Source organism: Oryzias latipes, chromosome 8, assembly GCF_002234675.1.
Source record: "Oryzias latipes chromosome 8, ASM223467v1".
NCBI classification, from domain to species: Eukaryota; Metazoa; Chordata; class Actinopteri; order Beloniformes; family Adrianichthyidae; genus Oryzias; species Oryzias latipes.
In genome coordinates, this window is record NC_019866.2 from 11,113,778 (window position 1) to 11,139,842 (window position 26,065).

The 26,065-nt window shown below is 39.0% G+C and overlaps 1 protein-coding gene across 2 annotated transcripts in view; it reads left to right on the top strand.

Moving 5' to 3' along the window:
* Positions 1–26,065, top strand: part of LOC101155031 (mitochondrial import inner membrane translocase subunit TIM16) — an 87,378-nt gene that overhangs the window by 7,451 nt on the left and 53,862 nt on the right. For both annotated transcript variants that reach the window (XM_011478177.3, XM_023957547.1), the window contains exons 7-9: positions 1,815–1,865; positions 18,937–19,020; positions 20,138–20,220. In XM_011478177.3, coding sequence (XP_011476479.1) covers positions 1,815–1,865; positions 18,937–19,020; positions 20,138–20,220 — 218 coding nt within the window. The remainder of the gene's footprint in view (positions 1–1,814; positions 1,866–18,936; positions 19,021–20,137; positions 20,221–26,065) is intronic.

A 26,065-nucleotide genomic window follows, 5' to 3' on the forward strand; every position in this document is an offset into this window, starting at 1 on the left:
GAGGCCGTGGAGGGGTTACTGGTTTGCGTTTATCAAGTCAGTAAGATGTGACTGATAAACGAGAGAACTTGTTTTATATTTGATCAAGGGTTGATGGAATCTCTTATTTGAATACTTTCAAGATCTAGCTTTAATATCAAAGGAGCTCCTTAAATTTGTATTAAATAAGTCAGTTAAGTGAGATCCCTGTAAGATGTTTGAAGTCATTTGGAAATCTTTTGCAGGTTAAAATTCTTGTCTGTCAGTAATTCCTACATTCATAACTCTACACTCACCGGCTGCTATATTAGGCAGACCTTTCTAGTACCTGGTTGGACCCCCCTTTGCCTTTAGAACTGCCTTAATCCTTTATGGCATAGCACTACATCCCAAAGCTGCTATATTGGGTTGAGATCTGGTGACTGTGGAGGCCATTTAAGTCCAGTGAACTCATTCACGTTCAAGAAACCAGTCTAAGATGATTCCAGCTTTATGACATGGAGCGTTATTCTGCTAGAGGTAGCCACCAGAAGATGGTACTCTGTGGTCAGAAAGGGATGGACATGGTCAGCAACAGTACTCAGTTAGGCTGTGGCATTGTAAACATGCTCAACTGGTACTAGGGGGCCCCAAGTGTACCAAGAAAATATTCCCCACACCATTATTCCACCACCACCACCAGCTTGAACCGTTGATACAAGGCAGGATGGATCCATGCTTTCATGTTGTTGATGCCAAATTCTGACTCTTCCATCCAAATATGCCAGCAGAAATGGAGACTCATGAGACCAGACAATGTTTTTCCAATTTTCTACTGTCCAGTTTTGGTGAACCTGTGTGAATTGTAGCCCTAGTTTCCTGTTCTTAGCTGACAGGAGTGTGAATTGATGTGGTCTTCTGCTAGCCCATCTTCCTCAAGCTTGGACATGTTGTGCATTCAGAGATGCTCTTCTGCAGACCTCGGTTGGAACCAGTGGTTATTTGTTGCCTTTCTGCCTGCCTGGAACCAGTCTGGCCATTCTCCTCTGACCTCTGTCGCACGCTGGATATTTTCTCTTTTTCCGACCATTCTCTGTAAACCCTTGAGATGGTTGAGGGTGGAAATCCCAGTAGATCAGCAGTTTCTGATGTATTTAGACCAGCCCGTCTGGCACCAACAACCATGCCACGTTCAAAGTCACTTCAGTCACTTTTCTTTCCCATTCTGATTCCCGGTTTGCAGCAAATTGTCTTGACCATGTCTACCCGCTGTTGCGAATGGGGGTTGAGCAAGTACCCAGGCGCAGAGAGGAGGAGGAGGCAGAAGGTTCCAGGTGAAGAGATGTTTGATAAAGTGACAAAACTACAAACCAAAAACCACTCCTTAAGCAGGCAAACCAAAACTCAAAACTTGAAACACTCGTAACACTCGAAACAGGGGAAGAGCATAATAACAAACTATGGAGCAGGACAGGAGGAAGGGAAAGACGAGACTTAAATACACACAGACAAGACGAGACACAGGTGAACACAATCAGGACAGGTGGGGAAAAGGCAAAACTCGAAACCAACACAAAACAGGAAATCCTACAAAATAAAACAGGAAGTTAACTCAAAGCATCAAAGAACAAAGAACAACTAGAATACAAAAGCAAAGAAACCAAAACCGTGACACACGCCTAAATGCATGAACTTGCTGCCATGTGATTGACTGATTAGAAATTTGTGCTAACAAGCAGTTGGACAGGTATGCCTAATTAAGCTATATAATAAAGTTATATAATAAATATAAAAGGTAAATAAAGATGCATAACTGTACAAAGTTTTAAAATGTTTCCTTTCTGGTGCATTGCCAGGACAAGATGTTGCGGGTGTTTGATCCCCGAGCCCAGCTGACACCTGTGCAGGTGAGTCCTCCATAATAAATATCAGCATTGCATTAAAAAATGATCTTAACTGCTTTGAGGAAGAGGTGACATTTTTATTTTTGGTTTCTATCTTGGTTTGGGCCAATCAGAAAAGGCTAAGACTTTATGTATTTATACCAAACCAGCTAATGTCTAACTGATTGACAATCTTTTTTGATGAATAAAGAATTGTTAAAACTTTGAAATTAATAAATAAATACAATAATTTGTTTTTAACACATTTGAACAATTTAAAAAAAGCTTGCAATCATGTTTTTCTGATTAAAAAGTCTAAAAAAACATAATTTACTAAAATGTGTTTAAAAAGCTTCAGGAGCTTCTGTATGGATGAATAAATACATGTGGCTAGAAAGCTTTGATTAAAATTAAAATCTAAAAAATTTATTACATGTAATAAATGAAAATCCAAGGACTTATTAAAAATACTTTTTTTTTAACTCAATATACATACATTTGAGTTTTTGAGAGTGAAAGTCTGTTACTCACCCTATCAGATAATCTGCATCAACAAATTTACTTTTGACATTCTGGTTGAGTTCACATGAATCTAAAAATGTCAAGTGTGAAAATACTAATATATCAAGAGGTAAATGCCTTTATTTTCCCACCTTTTTTGACTCTTTTTTTTTTTTTTTTTTTAAAGAAAAAAGTACCATCACTAACTGTACATTTATATTTGGTACATTTGGTATGATAAATACACATGTCCTTGACCATTCTTGCCGTTTGCTATGAGTTCATCTTTTTTCCACGCTGTATGTAATAAACATGTTGACAGTAACCCTGAAAGTTCACCGCTGGCCACTCCGGGTGACTCATCACGTATTGATTTATGAATGTGTTGCTCTCTACTCTCCACTTCCCACGGTACCCATCCCACACTAATCTGCTGTGAACTCCACCACTCACACCACTTTTTTTTATTTTTTTTTAATGCAGATCTCTCACCAATGACCCACCAGATCTGAGCTTATAGGGCTGCATCTGAACCTGCAGCAATGAGGAAGTGGAGTGGTTGGGCATTAGTTTGTTAAGGGAAGATGAAGGAGGGGCACAGAGGGTGCCATGAGAGGCTGCTTTTCTCGAGAGCAAATATTCTCACACATTTCAGTGGCAGACCTCCCAGGGTGCTTTAATTACTGGGATGCTCAGCCTGCCTCATGGCCTCTCTGGTTTGTAAATATGAGGAATCCTGCAAAAACACTACATGCCACAGTGGAATGAATATCCCATGGCAGAAATAGCTGGAAGGCATCTCAACTGGTACAGCAGGGAAACGGAGCACTTTTATGTGCCTTATGGGGTTGTGCACGTTTTGACTCTTGCATCTACAGTAAAGGTGCAACCAGGAGTTCCTGATACGGTTAGAAAACGTTTAATAGCATGTTATGATAAAATCTGAGGTGCAGAGAGCTTTCGAATGAAAGGTGATTACCAACAAAATGTAGACTATATTTATTTCACATGTACGGGTTTGTTACATCTTTTGACAAATGACCATCTTTGACGCTTTAACTTCATTAAACAAGCATGTATGTATGGTCGCCATAGTTTCATTTAAGGTTGAGAAAAAAAAAAAAGAATTCCAAAAAGGCTTTATGTCAGGGTCAACAGTTATGAATTAAAGACGCACTCCGGTCATGTTTTGAGCTATTTTTAAGTTTTCCCAGTGGTCATTTAGTTATAACTATGCTGTTTTTAGCCTAAAATAAAGAGTGGCAGTAGTTCATTAGAAATGGAGTTGTGGGCGGGATGGTTGCAACCCCACTTTTCCTCTTAATTTTCTTCATTTATGTCCTCCATCATCAGAAAAATGGCAAAAGAACATGTTAAAAACACAATTTTGATCAGAGTGGGTCTTTAACATTAAAGCAGCTTTTTATTAGCAATCACATTGGAAGTGGATGTATTTCTGTCAATAAAACTGCTTCTCTTTATACTTTTAAAATGGGGACTAAGGACAATGACATCAACAAGTAGAGCTATAAAATGAGGTCAACCCAACTGTGTTTGAAGATGTACCATCTGCCTCCACTTGGTTGTGTTGTACGGATTTATAGGATCTTGACATTATTAGGTGGATTACAATGTCATTTGATATATAGTATAAACTAAAAAACATGTTAAGATCTTGTTCCAGATTTTTAGCAGTGCTGAAATAAAATGCATGCAGTAGTGGCAGTTGTTTTTATGAAAATAGGGTTTATTGCACCAAAGTAGGTATTGCAACCTCAAGTAGCTTGTAGAGAAAAGACACAAAGATACGTCCATTCTTGCACTTTACTGCATCTTAAGTCAACGACTGATCAGCCAAATTTTTCTTAAAACGCAGCACCTCCTGTACAAGACGTAGACGTCTTTCTGACTAGTATGAGAACAATCCGCATTGAAACAGGCAGAGCGCCACTTACGTGTGTTCTGACAATTTTCTTACTCTTTATCAACAAATGGAGTTTTCTGGATGAAGGTAGCTCTTCATATTTGCATTTTCTTCCCCTTTTTCCTGGGCAATCGAAAAAAGAAATTTTAATTTAAAACTTTAAGCTGCCACTTCTTGGAAAGCAAACAAAAAGTTGAACTTTTGTTTTGTCTTCACCATGTTAAAATATTGCTGCAGCCTATTTTGAATGAACTAGGACATGCTCAAAATATAAATGCAAATGTTTCTGTCCCTGCAGCACACAGACACGCTAACATAACCTTTACCAAGAATATAGCCTTTTAATAGGGAGTGAATGTATACTTGATCAGCATGTTTTTGCAGGACTTTTATCTTTCTTTTTCCTTTCCTTGTGATATTTTTGAGCCTAAATTGTTGTTAAAGTTCCCAAAAAAACTCATTATAATCAATATCAAACTGTCTATGATTCATGTGTTAACAAAAATAAATACTTTAGGGTGCTGGGCCACTAGCAAACTTGGCCACTTTTTAGTCTTCAAACTTTCTTAGTGTTCTCTTTTTGCCTTTTCCTCCATCTGTCTAATGAATGCCTTGGGCCTTGTTGCCACGGAGAGCATCAAGCTGTGCAAATGCAGTGACCCGTCTGTACTCCCGAGCCCAGCACATGACTTTTACACCCCAAACCTCGCTGAGCAGAGCCACAGATCAAAGTTATTAAAGGGCTGTGTTGGCATTTGGTTTGGTGCTCTTTGCCTTTCTTCCCCTCTCGTTCCCTGTAATGCACAAGGTCCAGCTTCAAGAGGCTTTGGTTTAGAGGCCTCCGAGTGGGCAAAGCCTCGCCCCGACAGCTTCAGATGTGCAGCTGTCTCTGTTGCCTGACAACATCCCTCAACTCTTCTCAGCACCCCGTTTTTTGAGGGCTGCTTCACAGCAAGCAGGGGGTGAATCCTTAACATCTTTACGTTTTAAAGTCCCACTTAGGTCATCTTTTGAGCTCTGTCAAAAGCATTCCCAGTGGTCATTTAATTATAATGATGCTGTTTTTAACTAAAAGAAAAAAGAAAAAAAACCTGTGTCATTTCCTGGTCTAGGACATACTTTCTGCAGAGTGGCAGCATATCATTAGAAATTCGCCTCTGAGTCGTGGGTGGGACTGTTGGCGCGGAGCAACCCCGGTCCCCAATTCCCGTCACACATCTGTTAACATGCTCTCCTGCTAGCTTGCAGCCTCTCACAGCCCAAACCTAACATTACCGGTGCAACAACTGGAGCAATTTTGGACTATCCAGCTTACAGTTTTGAGCCAGATGCTCCCTCGGCCATGATAAACAAAGATGTGTATGGATCTACTCGTCTACAAGTGGAAGCATTGGAACGGAGCGGAGCAGGGAGCTTGTGGCCCGCCCATTGTACTTTCTACATAACAACTACAGTATTTTTTTCCGAACAGCATTTTTTCATCTGCTCCTGATTCACAAGGATTTAAATAAAGCATACTCAGAATTGTTATTTTGAGCCTAATTTTCTTTATAAATGTCCTTCATCATGACAAAAATGCCACAAGAGCACTGTAAAACTCAGAAAACACTATTTTTATCAAAGTGGGTCTTTAACACCACAAATCTGATTATTACACAGCATTGCATTTGTGGTTTGGAAAACCTAAAACATCTTAGTTTATTGCATTTTCTACTCTTTATATTTGATCTCTCTCCTAGATCTAATGGGAAAGGCCACTCTAGCCAAAATAAACAAATGGGGTCAAAGAACTGCTCAATTATCTAATTTTGAGGCTTATTTAGTCAAACATATTGCACTTCTTCGGGTTGTAGAAGAACAAAAGCTCGCTTTGTTTCCCTTTTTCAGCAAAAGATTCTATAAAATAAATGTTTGAACAATTGCTGGATCCCCAGTTTGGCATGCTATTGTGACAAAGGACCTTAAAAATTTGTAGACGAAGATAAAATCACAGTTTTTTCCCTTGTCCGAGTATAAAATGCACATGCTTTAAGAATGGTAAAGTGGTGAATCATCAAGTTCTAAACTTAACCTTAACTGTGTTTTTTTCTTTGCTATTCTTGGTCGCACACTCCCTGGCCTAACATCCCTTAGGCCTCCACCCTGACTGCTCAGACTCTGCACTCAAACTGCCCTGTAGGAAGCTGCTCCTAATGGGACACGTGCCGTTTTGCGGGCATCTGAGTCTCCTTTTTTCCTCCCCCCCCTCGCGTCTTTGGAACCATGTACCGTATATTTGCTGAGTGTGCGGTTCTGTAAGTGTGCTTGTGTGCGAGTTTACCATATGTGTTTTAAATTACAGTGCTGAAAATACCCCTCATAGTTTTTGACCACTATCAGCCGGAGAGCTGTCGATCTGCAGTCCCTGGAAAAGCAGAGAGACTGGAAAAAAGGAATAGATTGCTGGACTCTGGGCCAGATTCCTCTTTTTCAGCTGGAGCTTGTGCTGCTCAGGGTGAAATTAGAGAGGACCACTGGCGGGAATGGGTTTGGACTTGATGAGGTAGAGCCAAGCAAAAGCATGGTGGTTTTAGCTCTGTACCATCTTTCAAACCATGACAGAAATTACAGCCTCAGCCCCCTGGTAGGTGTGTGTCTCCAGTCTCAATCATCCTAAACTACATTTGTATCTTTATCCCTAAATATATCTTTGAAATAATCTGTTTTTTGGGGGAGTTGGGAATGTTAATACTCAGGTTTCTCTTTACAGGGAGAATTAAACAGCTAGCAGGGATGGGGAGCTGGGATTTTGTATGGACTCTGGCACAAAGCACAATGAAAGTCTTTGCTGCAGAACAGTTCTGTTTGTACTACAGATTCCAACCCATAGAACAGACAGGAAGGAGAAACATTCAGAAAGATGAGATACGTTTTATTTTGATGCCCTTGTCCTTCTCTGGAAACAGAAAAGGAGACAAAACAAAAAGATAGATTTCTGGCTTGGAAATATGATTTTCTTTTCTATATACTTGACTGATTTTGGTGAGTTTTATATAGCAGACGTGAGGCAGAATGACAAATCTACATTCTAGTCTACATGTACATCTTTGTTTCCTCGTCCAAACTGGCATTTGGCTCAGAACTGTACAGCTGGATAGCTCCAATATTGCTCACCATTTTGTTGCACCGCTAATGTTAGGTTGAGGGGCTGTAAGCTAGCAGGAGAAAGTGTAAACTGATGGGTGAGGGGAAGTGGGGTGGGAGATGCACCACGCTAACGATCCCACCCACAACTCAGAGGCAATTTCTGATGAACTTCTGCCGCTCTGCAGAAACTATGTCCAAGAAAATGACACCGTTTTTTTCAATTTTGGATAAAAAATGCATAATTATAATTAAAAGACCACTGGGGGACACTCTTAGAATAGATCAAAAGATGATTGGAGTGGATTTTTAATGATGAGGTTTTAAAAGTTTTCTTGGTGACATTTAGAATATTGTCATGTTATCCATTTAAGCTTTTAGATTTATAGAAGAAAACTATTTCAAAAATGGACATCATATTTTTCTTTCCCCAGTTTCAAAAATGCTCAGCATTCTGCAGTATAAGCAAATAATTCCTCCACACTCGAGCTCTGCCCTTGCCCAACAATGAAATAATGATACTTCCCGCAAAATGAGACTTGTTTGGATCTCGCAGAATGTTTTCTACGGACACCGCAAAGATACACAAAGTCGACGCTCAGAAATGGGAAACGAAAGTCTGACATTTCTCCAAGAATCTGTCAAAAGCTCCGTCAGCACTCTAGCCTCACAAACTGCATCGTTTCACTGACAGCAGAGCCAAAAACTTTTTGTCTTGATAGCTAACAGCGAGTAAGTTTTATTGAGGAAAGAAAGCTGCTTACAGGCATTTAGTGGGGTGTCTCTCCTGAAATGGTAAACACTACCATTTTTTTTTACTGCTGAATGCGTGTGCAGCGTCTGTTTTTCTTACAAAAAGTAAACAGAAAGAGTGTAGTTTAACTCATAGGTGAACATAACACTCATTTTCCATGTGTTAAAAAATTAGTTTTTACTTTCGTTATAACAGCTACAAGAGATCATTTGGACTAATCTTATCTTTAGGTTTTGACCTTGTTCCAAGATGATAGGAATTGCTTTGACCAAAGCATAGCCAGATGTTGCAGTGTCGGTTACGCTGCATCAAAATACATACATTCGGGGATTGTCGTTCACCTTCCTCAGATCAGTTTTCCCGAGTTGTTGCTTCAAAAATAAGCGCACATGTGTTTTCTTGTGTCTCTTCCTGCCCTGTGGTTTGCCTTTTTTTTTTCTTTTTTTTTTATTGTGAATGCTCACCATCTTTCCCAGTCACTAACTTACCCAGGACGTCATGCCGTATATTTCCCCATCAGATCCTGCTGGGTTCAGGACCTGGTAATAGCCCGTGGTTAACTCAGCCCAGATGTTGCACCCCTCTTGTTTTTCCCCTGGCCTTTCTCTCTTTCCATCTCACCTCCTTGCTTAACTGGCCGCCTACTGCCACTCACAGTTTTAGAGAAGCTGGCAAAACTGGAAACGGGCTATTCTTTTAATAAGGTGACAGGAGTTTACTGTGGGCATGCAGCGAAACAGTGGCTTGTTCACTTTTTATGACTCTGCAATGTGCAGGTTTTTTTTATAAGAAGTTTGCAAAAGGGGTGGCGTGATGTTGAAATAGCATTTGTGTGTGGGTATAAACAGGAATGGCTTTATGAAAGCTGGTGACACAGCTGAATGGGATTTGAAAGAAGAGATTTCAAATTTGAAGGAGTTACGGTAGTTTAGCCAATCAACAGGCTGCTTTGTGTTTACTCAAGGGATGCTGTGGATTTTCTTTTTTTCCCCTTTGAGGAAAGAAGCAACATTTGATGCCAGCTGGCAACAGTACAGCTTTTTTTGGGTTTCAAGTGTGTGTTTTTCATGAGCAGAGGCCTCATTACTGAGCAGGCTGCTGTGGGACTCTTTAGTCCTCGTGCTCACATGTGGATCACACCTGGAGTCAAAAAACCCAAACCTCTCATGCTGGTGCATCTTCAGCGAAGAGCCACCACATCAGTGTCTTCAGCTCCCAGCCAGATGTTGTCTAAATGTGCTTTGATTTGAGGGATGAGAAACAGACTGCAGATGCTGAGATAAAAGATTCTGCATTAAAAGTACAATTACTACTTAGCAAATCAGATGAGTTCATATGGAAGCCATTTGTTTCTTGAGCTTTATCCTAATTTATGTAAGTAAAAAAATAAAACACAAGTAGATTTTAGAGTGCACAAAGCAGTATATATTTAGCTTCTAAAAGACTTTTATTTGCCTCTGACCACTTAAAAGGTCTTTTTTATAAACAGCAGTTGGGCTTTAACCACCCACTGATGTCTTTTGCTTTATTCTGTTCTTTAAATTTAAATCTAAATCTATGGTAGTTAAGGGCAGTCACTGCTATTCTCTGTGTTATGTTTATTATTCGTGACATTCCTTGTAAATTCTCAAAGGTTACTTATACATACCAGCAAGTTGTTATTTTTTCCATGTTTTTAACTGTTAAGATTCAAAAATATTGTTCAACATTTTAATATTATTTCTCAGTTTATATTACCAGTTTGGTGTTGGTAGATATACATAACAAATATTAAAAAAAAACAAAAAAAAAAAACATATGCACGTGTTTTGTGATGTTGAAATCACAAGATAGTTAATTAATAACCAGTTTGGAAGGTAATTTTGTAGTTAAAGATAATAAACCCTTTTAAAGAAGCACAAAACCAAAAACAAAAGTTGTATTTTTGCAGATTCAGAAAAATTGAAACCATAGATTTTAATGGCATAAAGTATAAACATGGCTTTTATTTAATTTTTATGCATGAAATAAGTCCAATTCCCCCATTAAGTATTAGATATTTAGTACTAGTTCTGAACAAGTGAAGGAAAAATACATTCAGTACGTCTCTTTGGACAATTTAGCAACAGTTCTTCCTCATCAGAGCTCCACAGGTGAGGCCTCCATGTTTTGGTTGAGAATAGACACAGGTGTGCATACCTGGATTGATACTGCTTTTTTCACAGTGGCAACACACTCACACAGACACACTCACACACAATAACTGAAGCAAGAACTGTTGAGCACACATGTCCTGGCCAGAAATCTGTTTCACACATGGCTGTAAGATGATATATTGTGTATTGTTCTCCAACAAAATCCGACCTAGATAATGTTTTATTAATTGAGCCTCTCAAGAAAAATGTTTCTGCTGTAATTTGTGGTTGCATGCAAGTCCTAAATAGAAACCATTTTACTCTGAGCCTAACATGAGAATGTGGGGAAAAATGTAAGGACTGCGATAGCTGGGAATTGTCAGTTTCAGCGTTAGGTAATGCGTAAAGGGAAAATGTTTGTTGGCATAATCTAGATAAGGTGATTTCCTGCTTTCAGTCAACAACCTGTCTTGTTGTTTCACGCATTTTAAACCAGGGAACATTTTTTTTCTGGGTATAAAAATAACACACTTACCGTTTGAAACCTGTTTGTTTGCTTGTCAAAATTGCGTTTTTCAGTTAAGCCAAATCCCCACAGGTGCTGCAGTAAACACTTGTTATTCTACAAAATCTTTTTTTTTAGATGTATTTATTCTTGGAACGGTTCTTGAAATGTTTTTAAATTCATACAGGAAACTTTGAAATATATTGAGTACAACAAAAAATATTACTTGAAAGTAAAACCACTTAGTAGCTTTCAGTATTTACACAGGCCAGAGGAGTCCATGATTGCACATTTACAGCACCTGCACACACAACTGTCCCTGTTCACAACTTGGCTTTCTATACAAATGTGTGAGGGTGCTTTGAAGATGTGAAGCCCCTGTGATGTGGTTTCCAGGGAGGGGGTTAAATCAGCCGACTGAATCCACTGCTGCTATGTAAGGCCAATAAATGACAGCAGGCTCTGAACGGGCAGCAGGAATGGAGGGCCTTTGTGTAAAGTTGAGTGGCATTGCCATGATTAGCTGTATGTTTTGTGCTCCGGCTTTTCTTCATTGGATCCCTTCACACAATATCCATTCCAGTCTTTTGTTTTTTGTTTTTAGAAAGCAGGTCTGGCGTGCAGATGCTCATCAGCGCAGGGTGTCAGGGTTTCTTATGGTTGTCGGTGCAGCATCATCCTTTCCTCTGTCATTAGGGCTCTATCCTTCCCTGCTCTCATTTAAAGGACTCAGCCACTAAGTGCATCTTTAGAATATTCATTGCTTCAGCATCAACCACAGTAACCATCAAAAAACCCCGGAGAACATCCGATATGTATTTGAGATTCATCTCAGGCCATCCAAAGCTTATTTTGGACTAAAAGCCAGATATGGGTATTCCAGTGGTCTTGGTAACCATATTTGTTTTCCATTCTAACTCAGTTTCAGGGTTTCATTCAACATCAACCACCATGAACCCTAGAAGGAGTTTTCCTCTCAAAGGGAAACTGTCAGGAGGCAAAGTGCCAATGGTGCCAGTCGTCTGTGCAACTGGGCCCAACATGTTATCCTTAAAGTCTCAAAAGACCACAACCCAAAGCTGCATGATTGGCTCGTTAAATCCTTGGCGGTGACTGCATGACCCAATTAGCACCATGGCTCAGTAACCAGATTTGGTACCACTTTATTGCCGTGCTTCACCTAAAACAGCAGTTGAAAAGATTTTTTATTCCAAGTTCCTTAAAGTCAGTGGCCAGGTGTGAATTATATACTCACAACCTGCTGGAATGTTTTTGATATAGTGTTTTAAAGATAGTTTTATAAATAAAAATGTAGATTTTACAAAGTTACAAGACTTAAAAGCTCAATGGATGATTGGGATAACATTTTATCGAGGCATAGTGGTAAAACAGAGTTTAGTAAAGCTGATAAAACATGACGCCTGCTTTTGAAAACTGACAAAAGTGAGGCATCATGCAGTGCTTAGATTGAAAAGTTTTCCACATTGCGTTTCTAGTTCAGAGTTTGCTATGACCCCATCTTTTTATTTGCCTCTGTCCCCCTTTTCTATTTTTCCTTTCTTCCAAAGGAGCAAATGGATTCTTGGGGTCAGTGTTTTTCCAGAACTTTACAGCACAGGATGACGTCTTAGTGGCGGTCAGGCTAGATGGTCGTGATCAGTCTTGCACAAAGTCTGCACAGAAGCTGCAAACTGATTTTGACTGAAACCTGCAACTCAATATGGAAATAATATGATGAAAACAATAAAAGTTTGAAAAACTAGAAGAACAGTCACAGGGTTTTTTGGACAAGTTGAAAAGAATAGACTTCACTTTCTTTGTTCCTTGTTTAATGTGTTAACTTTGTCAAAATCTCAGTTTTTATATTAATTTCAAATTGATTTTCAAATACATAATAGTTCTGTTTTATTCTCTAACAAGTTTAATCTGAATAAAAGGATGAAAAAACAGCTTAAATCTTAGAGAGGACAAGGATTAGATGATGATATTTAATGTTCATTTATGCATTTCAAATCTGAATTACCTTAAGAGAAACTGTATGTATATGTATCATGTGTTTGTAATATATTATATATTATTTATCAGATGTGCATGACAACAAAAAAAGTTTAAAGCCTTATTTTTTTAAGGCGGCTGTCATATTTCAGGAGAATCACATCTTGGACTTTTTCTTTTGCTGCAACAGCTGTTCATTCAGATTTACCTCGCTGTCATTACTTCAGATTACGCTCCGTCCGCTTTCTGTTACCTTTCAGTTGTTTTTTGGTGTGCACTGCATAAGTAATTAAAAAAAAAAAACAATGTGGCTTCTGGACCTCTTGAAATCAAGCAACTTAATCTGGTTTTCATTAACAGAGAAAAATTGGCAGTACAGTCAAGCAGAGGAAGTGAAATCATAAAGTTTTCTGCTCTTTGCTTCCACTTCCTTGCCTGCTGTTCTCTTCAAACTCTATCCCTGTCTGCCTTTCCACAGAGGTTTAATTGAGATTGGCACATCCAGACTTCAGACAAATCGAGTTGAACCCAGTAATTTATGAAAAGATTCATTAGCCACGGAGGATATCCTATAGGAGGACTTTCTGTGTATTTTGAAAAGAAATTCAGCCATGATTATTAATTAAAGAAGAGGAAATGAAAGAAAAAAAGACTTTTAATGCATCCCAGTAGAGAGAAAATTTAAGAGGAAAACACAGATGAAGAAGTGAACAGCTGCAGCTGGAGATTTGCATTCCCTTTATTCCCTTAGTGTTGCATTTTCCAGCTAAATCGCTTATGAAGACCATATTTAATGTCTACAACTGAAAAAAAAGGGCCACAATTTAGAAGACATTTCTGAGAAAGCATAAATTAAATTGAGCGTTTCAGAGAAACAGCGTGTAAGTAGCACATTATTTGACTCAGAAGCATCAAACACCGAATGAAGTTGTGAAAAGTGTTTTTTGGTGGACACAGCACCCTGTTAAACGGATCGACTGAACGGTGAGAAGACTGACAGAGACTGAGGTTGTGATAGTTCCCATATGTGCGCAGGGACACCTGATATTCATCCTGGTGGGTGAGTCAACATTCTCAGAGAGTGACACAGATGTGCGAACCGTCTGTTCAAGTTCAGGAGTAAAAAAGACCGACAGACGGAGATGGACTGATACTTATTTGTTTATATTGGGAGAAGAAATTGAATAGACCTATAAAAACCATAATTGGGTAGACTGCAAACTGGCACCATCTCTGTTCACACGAGAATCTATAGTGTTTTAACTTACAATAAATCCTCTTTGGTGTCATTTTTTAAAAGTTCATTTGCATTATCCATTAAGACTAAAGCTTACTCTTGATCTTTTCCAGTATTCCCACTTTATCTGTAGTACCCAGTTAATCACTTTTATCAGCTGACAGTCTGAAAAATACTTTCTCACATCACTGAAGCCGACACCTGCATTGGTAATATTCTTTCCAAGATGCAATGATGTCATTTTCTCCACTTCCTTTAGCCTTCGATGAAAGCTGGTTAGATCAGCAGGTGCAGCTGGTTCACCCCACACCTCCTCTGCATACTTGGTCATAAACAATTTCCTCTCTTCTGCTTGTCTGTTTTATCCCTTCGTCTTGGATTTTGGATCTCTACTTAGCTGCTTAGAAAAGCATTCTTTTCCCCACTCCATCCTCCTTCTCTCCTTTCATTTGAATGCACATCATAATCAATTTTTGCGTGTTGGTAAGCTTTAGCTGTGGTGAGGGGGGCTCTAGATGAGTGGGATTTGAGTTATGTTCCTGACTGTAAGACAGGGCATTTTTTCAGTATTTCTACGCACATACAATACACAGGGGCTACAATGATACCAGATGTTCCTTTTTCTGTTGGTCCTGAATGACAGCTGTAGTAGCTATTTCTTGGCTTTGCTTCCTTAAACCAAAATCCGATTGAGTGTTAGCAAAGCATCTAACCTAATCTTTACTGCAGCATCCAAGTGTTAATTGCATCTTTGTGGCAATGTTCAAAAATGGATGTGAGATTGGAAATAAAAAGCAGTTTGTGTGTTTTAAGTTTTTTTGCCTTTGTGGACAATATGACTGCTATATTGGTTTTCTTTCTTCTATAGATTGTTTTAAGACGTGAACTAATGGATTCAGTGAGCTTTAAGATTGACTCTATATACTCTAAATGGAATGCAAAAATATGTTTCAACTAAAGTCTCATCTAAAGTTTTCTAAAATCTTTTTAAAAATAATTTAACCTAATATAATCTAATTTATTATTATATAATATAAAAGCTATTTATAGAGTTGTCATACTTTGTCTGGAAACATTTTTACCAACATTTCTTTTACCTTTTGGATTATGATTCATGCCATATGGAAAATCCAAAATGTACTTTTTTTATTTTTTTTTATTTTATGTTATACATCACATGTGCCAAACTCGGGGGCCAACTGTGGCCCGTCATGTAATTTTATGTGGCCCGCAAGAGCATAAAAGTTTTTGATTTCTTAATATAACATTTTTCTTTAGTTGATAACATATTATGTGTAGCTGCTTTATTATTATTATTCAATGTTTGCAGGTCTAACGTGTGTATGCATAGAAATTGTTGTCATCAAACCATCAGTTGGATGGAAGGCTGTGTGCAGCCTTTTTTTGTTAAATGTTAGACGTGTAATACATGTTCTTTGTAGTTCAGTTTTAGATTATTTTCTTTTTTCACACTTTGATCGTGGGTTTTAATAAGCGTACAAAATGTTAAAGGATTCATGCTAGAGTATCAAGCAAATGTATGTTTTTTATCCAACTGTAATTGTCACTTTAAAACTTTATAATAAATAAATGAGTTTTTTAACATTAAGGAGTAGTTACATGTATTTTTCATTGCATTTAGTTAAATGTATAAGTTATATCTGGCCCTTTGAGGACAACCACTATGCTGATATGGCCCTCAGTGAAAATTAGTTTGACACCCCTATTATACATGAATGAGAAAATACATGAACAAGCATGATTAATTCATTGCAGGAAAAAAATTAAGTCACATACTGTATAAAGTTTTGGGGCTCTTGTAATAAAAACTGGTCAAGATGTGTTTAGTGGAACCACACGATACATTCAACTCAATACAGAATCTTTATTGAGTTTATTGTCACAGATGTATCTACCTTAGATGGAATAGGATAAATGTGTCTTTCTGTTACAAATTTTTTTGGGAAAAAACTGTTGTACAACGTCTGAAAGGTGAAAAAAAGTCGTCCGACGGCTATGAAAACTGTAAACTGTGATATATAGGGTTGGATTAGTGTTACTGACAGGTGATTTGTGAAAAGATGAAGACATCACCGATGCAGACAAAAATTGAAAATCTTCTCGTGGGAGGTCTGTCATTGAAATAACACTGTAACAACCATCAACATCTCCTGGGAGGTCTGTTTTTTTTTTTTAAATCATGGCACAACGTGACAACAGCAGTTTTTTAAAGATGCAACAAAAGACAGTTTTTTTATTTCTCTTTAAAATTCCTACATTTTTGGGTTGTTTTTTTTAAACTGTAAATGTGTTGAAATGCTAAATCTGCTCTAAATTATCTTAAACATAACAACACTTCACTTCCATGGAGCAGAAGTTACACCTGTAGCTCCATGTGTGGATATTTTTTATTGCCTTTTGCCTTTTTTAATGCCATTATAAATGTCTTTTTATTGATAAGTGCCGCTCTGCAATGCATTAGCATGACTGATTGTTGGGGGTGCTGGTGTAGAGCTATTCTGTTTATCCTTATGTGTTATAAATATTGCTGGAATCTTTTGCTGTTCATCTGGAATTTGAGTCAGACTCCACGCAAGGCTCCAAAAAGCTGTAACACTATAACATTCTGTGCTGAAATCATTTAAAGCTTGGTATGAATACCAGAATCTGCCGGATTTCCTTTATAGGAAAAAGACAGGGTCGTCGCCGATGACAACCGAACAACACTTCTTTTCTGTAACACTGAATTTATTTTAGACTTTTGCTGATCAGGTTGTTTTTTTTCCTGAGATTCCTCTTGCAAGGCCTTATCAGGGCAAATGAGCTGAACTACCTGCATGACATACATGTTTGGTAAAAGGAGAATCATTTTCTGTAGTTGTAACAGATGTGTTTATTCAATCCAGGACTTAACATCAACTATGTCAATGTTTTGATCCAAAAGAAGTGTTTAAGACCAATGATGGTTGAATTTTTTTTCTAAATCCTCCTAGGGGATATAGCCCCAGAAAACATCTGTTTATATCACAGGTGGTATGTGTTAGAAGTGCTGTGGACCGAGATGTATCATCCCTGGGAGAGGTGCAGCGGTGGAAGTGCACATTTGATGTTGCCGCATGCTAATGCTGTGGAGTAATCTCAAATTTCTCCATAGATAACAAAAATAAATTATGGTTGAATGGAGATGGCCCAAGAGTGCACGTTCTTAGGATTTATATGACTTTTCTTTTTTTTTATCGACCTGAACTTTCCCTGAAGGAGTCTCAGCTTAAGCTTTTTGATTAAAAGAGTATTAAAAGATTGTAGAAATAAACTTGTACTTGAGATGCAAGATTAATGTGCAAAGCATAAAATAAATGCATGAAAAGACCAGATCTCACCTTGCAGATATGCAGAGTCCCTTTTAAACAGTATTCCATGTTTATCCATGTCTTTCCACACATTGGCTTCAGAAACAGATTTAACAAGTGTCCAGAGAACTTAAACAGTTAGGCCTATGTTACCTTTTAACATGTATCTTCAGAGGAGCAACATGTCAGTTTAATTTCCCCCTATTTGTCACCTGTGACTAGTAAACCAGAAGCACTAGAACGAGGCACTCCAAAGGCTCTAGAAACCAAAATCCAGAAAAGTGCTTCTTCCCATTCTCGAGCATCCAGGAGTCTTTCTTGGTGTGGTGGCCATATAAAAAGATAACGGTAATTTATGAAGACATGGTAGGGATGAAAGGCTTACTGCTACTGTTTCATGGAAATTTTCATGCTAACCCACAAGCTTTGTGAGGAAAACAAAACATCCTAGAAAAAAGAAGAAGAAAAAAAGACGTAGAGCTCTTTTTTTTTCCCCCCAAGTTGACAGTTTCCTGAGTTACTTATGAGTGTGGTATGCTTTGGGCAAATACCACAGAAATACAGTAAAACTGCTGTATAAAAATACAGTAAAACTGTTGTATTTGAGGCTGGAGGGAAACCCCCTTTAGGGGCCACATCTTCAGCAATTAGACATACAGCTTTAAAATATGATTAGCTGCCATATAATCAGCCTATTTCCATATAAAAAAAGATAACCGTAACAAGTTTCAGAGTTCAAACCAGCCCGCGCATCAACTTTGAGTCAAAAGTATCTCACTATAATTAAGAGTTGCTAAGGAGTAATTTACTTTTTTCAATCCAAGTTTGTGGTTAATTGTGCTTAATAGCTCCAAATCGTTAAAACTATTAATGATGAAATGCCCTAAATCCTCAAAGTTACAGCTTTTATTTTGAAACTCTTGAATTCCTGTTCATAGTTTTTTCTTTTTTCTTTCAAGGCATAAATAATTGATTTATGTAGGATGGCCTGTTATTGATTCATTTCTAAATACAAATACTTTAAAAAGGCATATTTTATTTTGTCACACTAAAATGAAGAGCATTAATTTTTTATTCCAAAGCTATAATAAATAGAAGATTTGTTTTTGTTTGCTAGTTCATAGTCATGTCAGTGTTGAACACAATCTTAACAGATCTCAGATAGTTGTGTGGCCCTCATTGACGTTGCTTTCTGCATAAACATTGCTTTTTTTGTGACAGCCCCTCCACCTGTTGAACCAAGTTCGGCTTTGCTATTGTGACACATATTCGTCATGGAAACAGTGAAAGAAAAGTGTGAGCCTCATAAGCACATGCTCACGCATCGCTGCGGTTTCTTTAGCTCCACTTATCGTAGAAGTCACCTTGTCTGTTACATCAACAAAAACAACCTTTTAATGGGCCAAACCCTATTCTGTTCTCCGACAGGAAGGCACCAAAGAACTCTGCCTGCACTGCCTTCTCTTTCTCTGCCTAGAGGGATTCATTCATTAGTTTCAAAGTGATGTGATGTTATCCTGAAGTTGTCATTTTTGCCCCTCTTTGTGTCTGCATACTGTCTAATTGACGTTCTTTTATTATTTGTCTCCTAGAGTTCCAAGAGCCTTCAAAGCAACAAGGATTCTCGCATCCTGTGGGCCAAGGATGACCTTTTAGTGACCACTGGCTTTGATATGGTGAGAAACTTTTAGGACTTGGAAGTAAAAAACCCAGATTCAACGATTGACTTAAACAGTTTAGAAAACAGTACCTTTTGATTTTTGAAATTATAAGCATATAACTTAGTATATTTACAAATTTAGGTCTGGACAATTATTATAAATTAATTAAAGGTTATAGTATTTTTCCTCTTTAGGCAATTTTTTTTCAGGTGCGTCTTTGTGTAAGTGCAACAATTATTTTAAAAACATTTTCTAAAATCTTATCAATTTAACAAAGCAAGCACTTGCCACATTTTTTGGAATACAGTCCATTTTAGCCGCTAAATCATTCCCTTTGTTAGTTCAAAATATACATAATTATACATCATTTAAAGTCTTTGATATAGTCCATATTCCATCAACCCCTTTAAATGTTTTCATGATTCAGTCACATTGGCTTTTTTTGTAGGTATCTTTCAACAAAATAATCATGAGACAATTTTTTGTCTTTAAATTGAAACACATTTTAATATTTACACAAAATGTTATTCCTAAACAGAATATTGTCTACATAAAGTCTAAAAAAGATTGTGATGCTGCTCTAGTACCTTTATTGTTCTCTTTTAAACCTCTTGAGACCTGACGTCCACAGACGAGGACATCACATTGTGAGTTTTATTACCACTGATTATCCGGGGCCTGTGACTGAGAAAAAAAAAAGGCCATATCAAACAAGAGCTTGGGTCTCAAGAGGTTAAAGATGCTAAAGTAAAAGTTACTTATTGGATGTGCAATGTCGCTTTTAGTGTTTGATCTGTTTAACTAATAACATAACAGGGATTGTGTTTCCTAAAAAAATTAAATTAAGTAAGCAAGGATTTATTTTTTAACTCCTTAATCCACCTTAAATGAGGTGCACTAAGGGCAACGGGTTCTTTAAATCTTGTTCAAATGCTTTTTATTGTTTGGCTTTGTGTCATTTAGAATCTTTAGAGCTCAAATGGTTTTGCAGTTCAGAAAAGGTTTGATTTTTTGGTCTTTTAGTCTTTGGTGCCGATCACCCTTATAGATTTTAAAAACAAACAAACCACAACTGTGTTTGTACTTTTGGAAAGTAATTCTCAGGCCCAAACATGTTTTGCTTTTTGCATAGATGCGTAGTCGTGAGGTGAGGCTTTGGGACAGCAGGAAGCTGAGCTCCTCTATCAGTTCTGCGTCACTCGGCACCTCCAGTGGGTGAGTACTGCATCAGCTGGTAACCTTGCTCTCCACACCAGGGGAACAGTCATAACACCAAATGTATAGCGCTTTGATGGCCATCTGTCAGTGGGAGCTCATGTGTCACAGCACAAAGCGTAATCTGAGGTATCAAACAGACAGTATGTGCATGCATGATGAGCTTCCACACTTTGTTGATAATAACCTCCCAGATTTCCGACACCGTCCCTTCACATTCCTGTTATTTCCCGGGTCAGAGCTACACACGCTGTGAAAGCATGTGCACGGGAGTCCATAGCTGCTGCAGCCTGCACACTGATTCCTCTCCCCTCAGCTCAGCACAGGCCATTACTCCAGTCACTGCGTTTATTTTTCCAAACGCGGCTGCTGATGACCAGAGGGTAGCAGGAGCGTGGCTGAGCTCCAGAGAGGAGAGGTATGGAAGGATGGAGGAGAAACGCAAATGGAGGGGGCGGGAGGGAAGATTCCTTTGTCAGATTCAGCTTGTGCATTTTTGCTGCTATTATAAACAGGTCAGCGGGCCAAGCTCTTCCAAACTAAGGCCGACCGGGCCTTTTTCAGGCCAAGCCGTGTTCTCCTGTGAGTTGAGGAAATTTGTTATGATTGTCACTATCAAAAACAAGGAAAGAAAAGCTGCACGCATTTGCATCTAAAGCTTAAAACTGTTTTATTAACCTCAGACTTCAAAATGAAAACAAGATCTGAGAGACGTTTTTACTGTTTTACAAGAAGTCTCGGATCAGACAAAGCAAGGCCTTAATTAGGAAATTCTTCCTGCTTTGCTGCTCATCTCCTGCAAACCTCATGGTTTGTTTTCATTCAAACACTTGTTCATGTGGATACATTTTTGTGTTTTTCTAGTTTTCACATCTTTCTGTTGCTTGCTAATAAAGCATCCTTTTGTAGTTTCAAGTGTGGACAAATTCTTTGTGTGTGTCCGATAAATCCACTAAGGACAGTTTGAGGTGGTTCATTTTGCTGGAGTGTTGGTCTGTGTTTACTCAGAGAGTGTTGAAGTGATGATTTCTTGAAGAGGCGAACAAACAAAGGAGTTCTGCTTCACCGTCCCCATCTTGATACAGTATTTCCTTCTACTGCCTGGTTCGCTTTTCAAGTAGTTTATTCCACATCTTTATAAATCTATTTGTCCATATTTTACTCATCATTTATGCTTCACCATCCGCTTTTCATTTACTGTCTTGTTTTAAATCACCGTCGTCATGTTATTACGTACCAGGATGGTGTGTTAAAGAGCCACGGCTTCAAGGCGAAATCACCAACAGATGCTCGCAATGAGATAGAAGAGTCAAGCAGGAAAGTGACTGATGAGAATTTCCCCTTCCCTGCTCGTTTCCCTTTTTCTCTTCATCATTTCTTATTTATCTGGCTCACATGAATCCTCCTCCATGATGGATTTCTTTCTCTTTATCCCAAAGCCTACATCTAATACTACGTTCACTGCCTCCTTGACATAAGGAGTTCAACTGGCCACTTCCAAATAAAAAGTCTATGTTTCGGGCTTCCTCATTTAAAACTCTCACAATCACGCATAGCTACGGAAGGTTTTACCACAGCTTTTGGTATGGTGTGAAATTGACGACAAAACTCTCCCTCGGGCGTGTTTTAAACTCTCCTCACGCAATGAACGTTTGAAACATGTTCGTGGGTCGGTTTTGTCGTCAATTCTAAGCCATACTTCCGGCTCTACATACCAAACGCGTAGCCATTGAATACGCTTTGCAAGTTAAACCAGGTCAAACTTTGATCAATCAGGTACTCAGATTTGGTAGTCCCTTTTACATCACGGAAGTGCCAGCTGTTGAAAAATTGATCATAATTGCAGTTTGTGCCCAGACGGAATTCGATGACACCAAGTCCTTCATATATTGGAATAGAGCTGTGAAGGAAAAAGCCTGGGGCAACATTCACTTCCACATTTAACACCAAGTATCTTTCAAGCGTAGGTGGTGGACATGTGCTAATAAATAGAAGAAAAAGACAAAGTGAAAGAAGCCCCTCCCTCAAAAATACATGTTTTGAACACGTGTCAAATGCCTGGTTTGTATGCAGCTTGAGACTGTATCGTCGATCTTTTACCAAATGTACTTTTTCGAAGCCTCTCTCAGTTGTGGCCCAATCCGTTGTTCCAGACTCCATTTTTGTCAGCTAATGGCTCCAGTGGCAGACATCCAGAACACAAACGAGTTCTGGAGTTAAACTTAGAGGGCTGTCAGTCAAACCCTTTATTGACTTAAATAACTTCCAGTCCCACTTTGTAATCAGTTTGTCATTATTTCCTGACAATGGGCCCACTTGTCTCTAGATAACAGGCAGACCCGACCATTAGCCACTTATGTTAACCACTATCTATTAGGGATTGTATTTTACTTGTGTAATGATCCTGTTTACTGACTATTTAACCAATGTTTACGTAGGTTTATAAGCAGATAATTGTTGTTTTAGCTCTACATTTCTACATTTTCTCTCCTTTTTTTTTCTTACAATCAAACTTCCTCTCATTTTAACAAACTGAACTGTACCACTGCATATCATTTAGGGAATTTGCTCCCTGTCATTCAGACCTGAGGTGTTCATAAAACTGGATTTGTTTGGTTGGTGTTGTCTGTTTTTAATAAAAGCAGCTGCGTTTAACATGGTGTGTAATTGGAGCTGCGAGCTGGCTTGTATCAGGTTAGCTGTGCTTGTCCACAACATTCAGTAGAACTGTTTTCTTTGGAGTGCCACAACATAAAGAGGCCTAGGATCACGAGCCAGAAAAAGGGGGTTGTGGGTGGAATATAATTTGGAAGGAGAATAATAGAGGGGGAAATGCTTACTTTTTGGTCGGGGTTGAAAATGAAGACTAAAAAAAAATAGAAAGAGGGACTCTGGGAGATGAGTCTGAGACGTCTGTTTTGAACTGTGCATAGGTTGCTATTACTGCCCGTCTGTTTTTTCATGATGCCGATCTGGACATTTGAGAACAGATCGGTCACTGTGTCCTAGTTTTTCTTGTATTCTTGTAGCTGTAAATGTGCAGAATTTTAAGAATGACTTTTATTAGGCCTCTAAGCCAGCTGCAATCAGCAAACTTTACAACTGCAGATAATTGCTACCATCTCACCACTTCATGAAACTTCATGAAGATCATCCACACACCTCCACTTAGGCAGCTACACAGTAGAGTTACCAAGGATGTTTCGTTCCATTCCATCCTGTCGCTTTTGTTGAACGAATTAACAGTGGCTTCTCCAGGGGTCATCTGGTGAGAATTCAGCATGACAAAACCACAACCTCGGAGAAACTTCTAGCAGTGACCCCTGTAATTGTCCTCAGTCCCTGCTTATGTCCTCCTGTTCAAGAACATGCAGGAAAACACACTTTTGCACACATGCAGTTCCTTTACTTTTCAGTCAAACAGACCTTAGTGCTTTGTCTTTTTATGCTGCTAAGAAAAACAGACCACTGGCACCTGCCAATGTTACGATTCTTGATTGGAGCAGACACGAGGTTGTCCCTGGAGGACAGACCTGACCGTTTTCTAAACCAAGTCACAGGATATGCAAAGAACCTGGCCTCTGAGGCGAACACCCCCGACAGATTGAGCTGTTTTTGGAAAGCAGGGGAGTGATCCAGGTGTGAGGCTCATGCTCAGTCTCTGGATCGACTCTCTGTGCTCTGTTTCTTTGTATTTTGCTATGTGGGTCACGCCTAAATGTAGGGCCTAGTTAGTGGGTGTAATTGAGCCAAGCTCCCTTTAATCAGATGGATCGAGAAAAAGGCCCGAGCTTCATAGAAGACCTAGCATTTTACAGAATAACCCCCCCCCCGCCTTTTTTTCCCCACTTTGGCCCAGGCGCTCTTAAATCAGTCCCAGATGAAGGCTTTCCTGTGGGATTAGGTGCAGCTGCGCCACTGCTAACCATACCAGGCCAAAAAAAAAAAGGCACTAAGAGTTTAAAAGATAGCTTGACCTTTTTTCCTTTTTTCTCCCCATCAAAGTTCACTTTCTACGAAGGAAAAAAACTGATTTCTGCTGTGTGGGTGCAGTTTCAAAATGAATGTTTTTAGGTGGAGGGAAAGGTCAAGTTGACATCTCTGCCACAGCCCTCCGTCTCCAGGACGGCAGTGGGGGAGGCTATTTAGTCAAGATGTGACCGCACACGCTCTGTCAGAGAACCTGAACTCAGCATTCTGACAGTTGAACCGTCGGGTCTGGAATCTTTTAGTCATTTGGGGGTTTCAATTCAGGATTGCAGGGCAGAGAGGAAGGGGGCTGACCAGGAAATGTGGATGAAGATTTTTCAGTTGAGATAGTGTCTCCTCATGAGTTTTTATTGGCTTATCGTGGAAGCTCATGTCTAAGTCTCGTTCTGAGCCCCCCCCCCACACACACACACCAGAGAATTCCTTTGTTCTTTGATGGCGTGTCGTTAACTAGAAGTCTCAATGACCTATTGCTCCACGGGTTACTATCTTGTCAAAAACACAACTAGTAATCCTTTCTTTATCCGTACTTATCCACCTCTTGGATCCTCTGTCTCTTGCTATTAGACTCCCCTCTCATCTGTTTCCATTCTATTCTTCTACATACAGAGAGGCAATAGAATTGAAGAGCTAAATTTTGAAGGTGCCTGTTCTGGGATTCAAATTGTGTATATATTTTTGTTTTAAAAGAAAAAGTTAATGGAACATTTTCCGAACCGGTTAAAGCCCAAGGAAGTATGTGGCTGTGGATATTTAATATAATTCACAGAGGGTTTTGATTTCATCCCGCAGGTATGTGCTCAGCACTCCGGGGATCAGAAGGACTCTTTTGTGCGAACTCGCCACAGACGGAAAAATAAAAAGCCTCGATCCCCCACCTTCGACTGCTCCTTTCCTTCCTCTCACCTTTATTTATCCTCCTAATCTCTTGATTTTTATAGAGAAAAAGGGCGAAGCACAGCACTACATTGTATTTAACACTTTTTTACTGACTCTAAGCAGAATGAAACCTTAGTCCAGTTTGAAAGTCTGGGACAGAGTCGGACTTCAGTTTCCATCATTAACAAAAATAGCATCGAAGCTGCGCTCGAAGCCACAGATCCGATTTTTCTCCAACATCTGGTAAAGACATCCTTTTGCTACGGTCATTATTAAAGTCGTGCTTGCAGAAACAAATGAGTTCTACTCCAACACCACTTTTGGCACATCATAAGATGGTTTCAGCACTTGTTTTGCTGCTCTGTGAAGTGAGATGTCTAGACTTTAAGTGGCAGGGGCAGCAGAGAATAAAGTGGAGTGCAGGAGTATTTGTATAGGTAAAAATAGGTCATTGAAATAAAAAGTAGCTTTCTTTTCGTGTTGCATTTCTTCCCTGGTTGTAACTGGATTCCATATTTGTGTCTTCACTTTCCTTCCTCTTGTTGTGTTTCCAGTTTTTGAATTGATTTATTCTCTTTCTTTCATTCTCCCCAAGAATCTTTCAATATATGCTGACATTTTGTTGCGGATCAGGACCTGTGGCATGGCAGAGCTCCTGTTTTTCAATCATGCCTTCTTTCCACTCACCTCCTGAATGCCAGCCACTTCTTTCTGCTGTGGTTAAGAAGAAAAAGAAGCCAAGTGATGCAGAGACGTGTGTTTCCCATTAGCAGACAGTTTCCTTCGCTCTGCACCCTGCCCACATCCACCCTGCTGCCTGGCCCTTGGTGGTGATGGGACTGACAAGACTGTAAGCCTTTCACTATACATTCAGTAACCCGACAAACTATAATAGAGGTTTGTAGAGGGATGGCGTGCAATTCATAAAGAGAAACACTTGAAATATCTTAGTTGACCAGGCGCCCTCTCCTTTTTG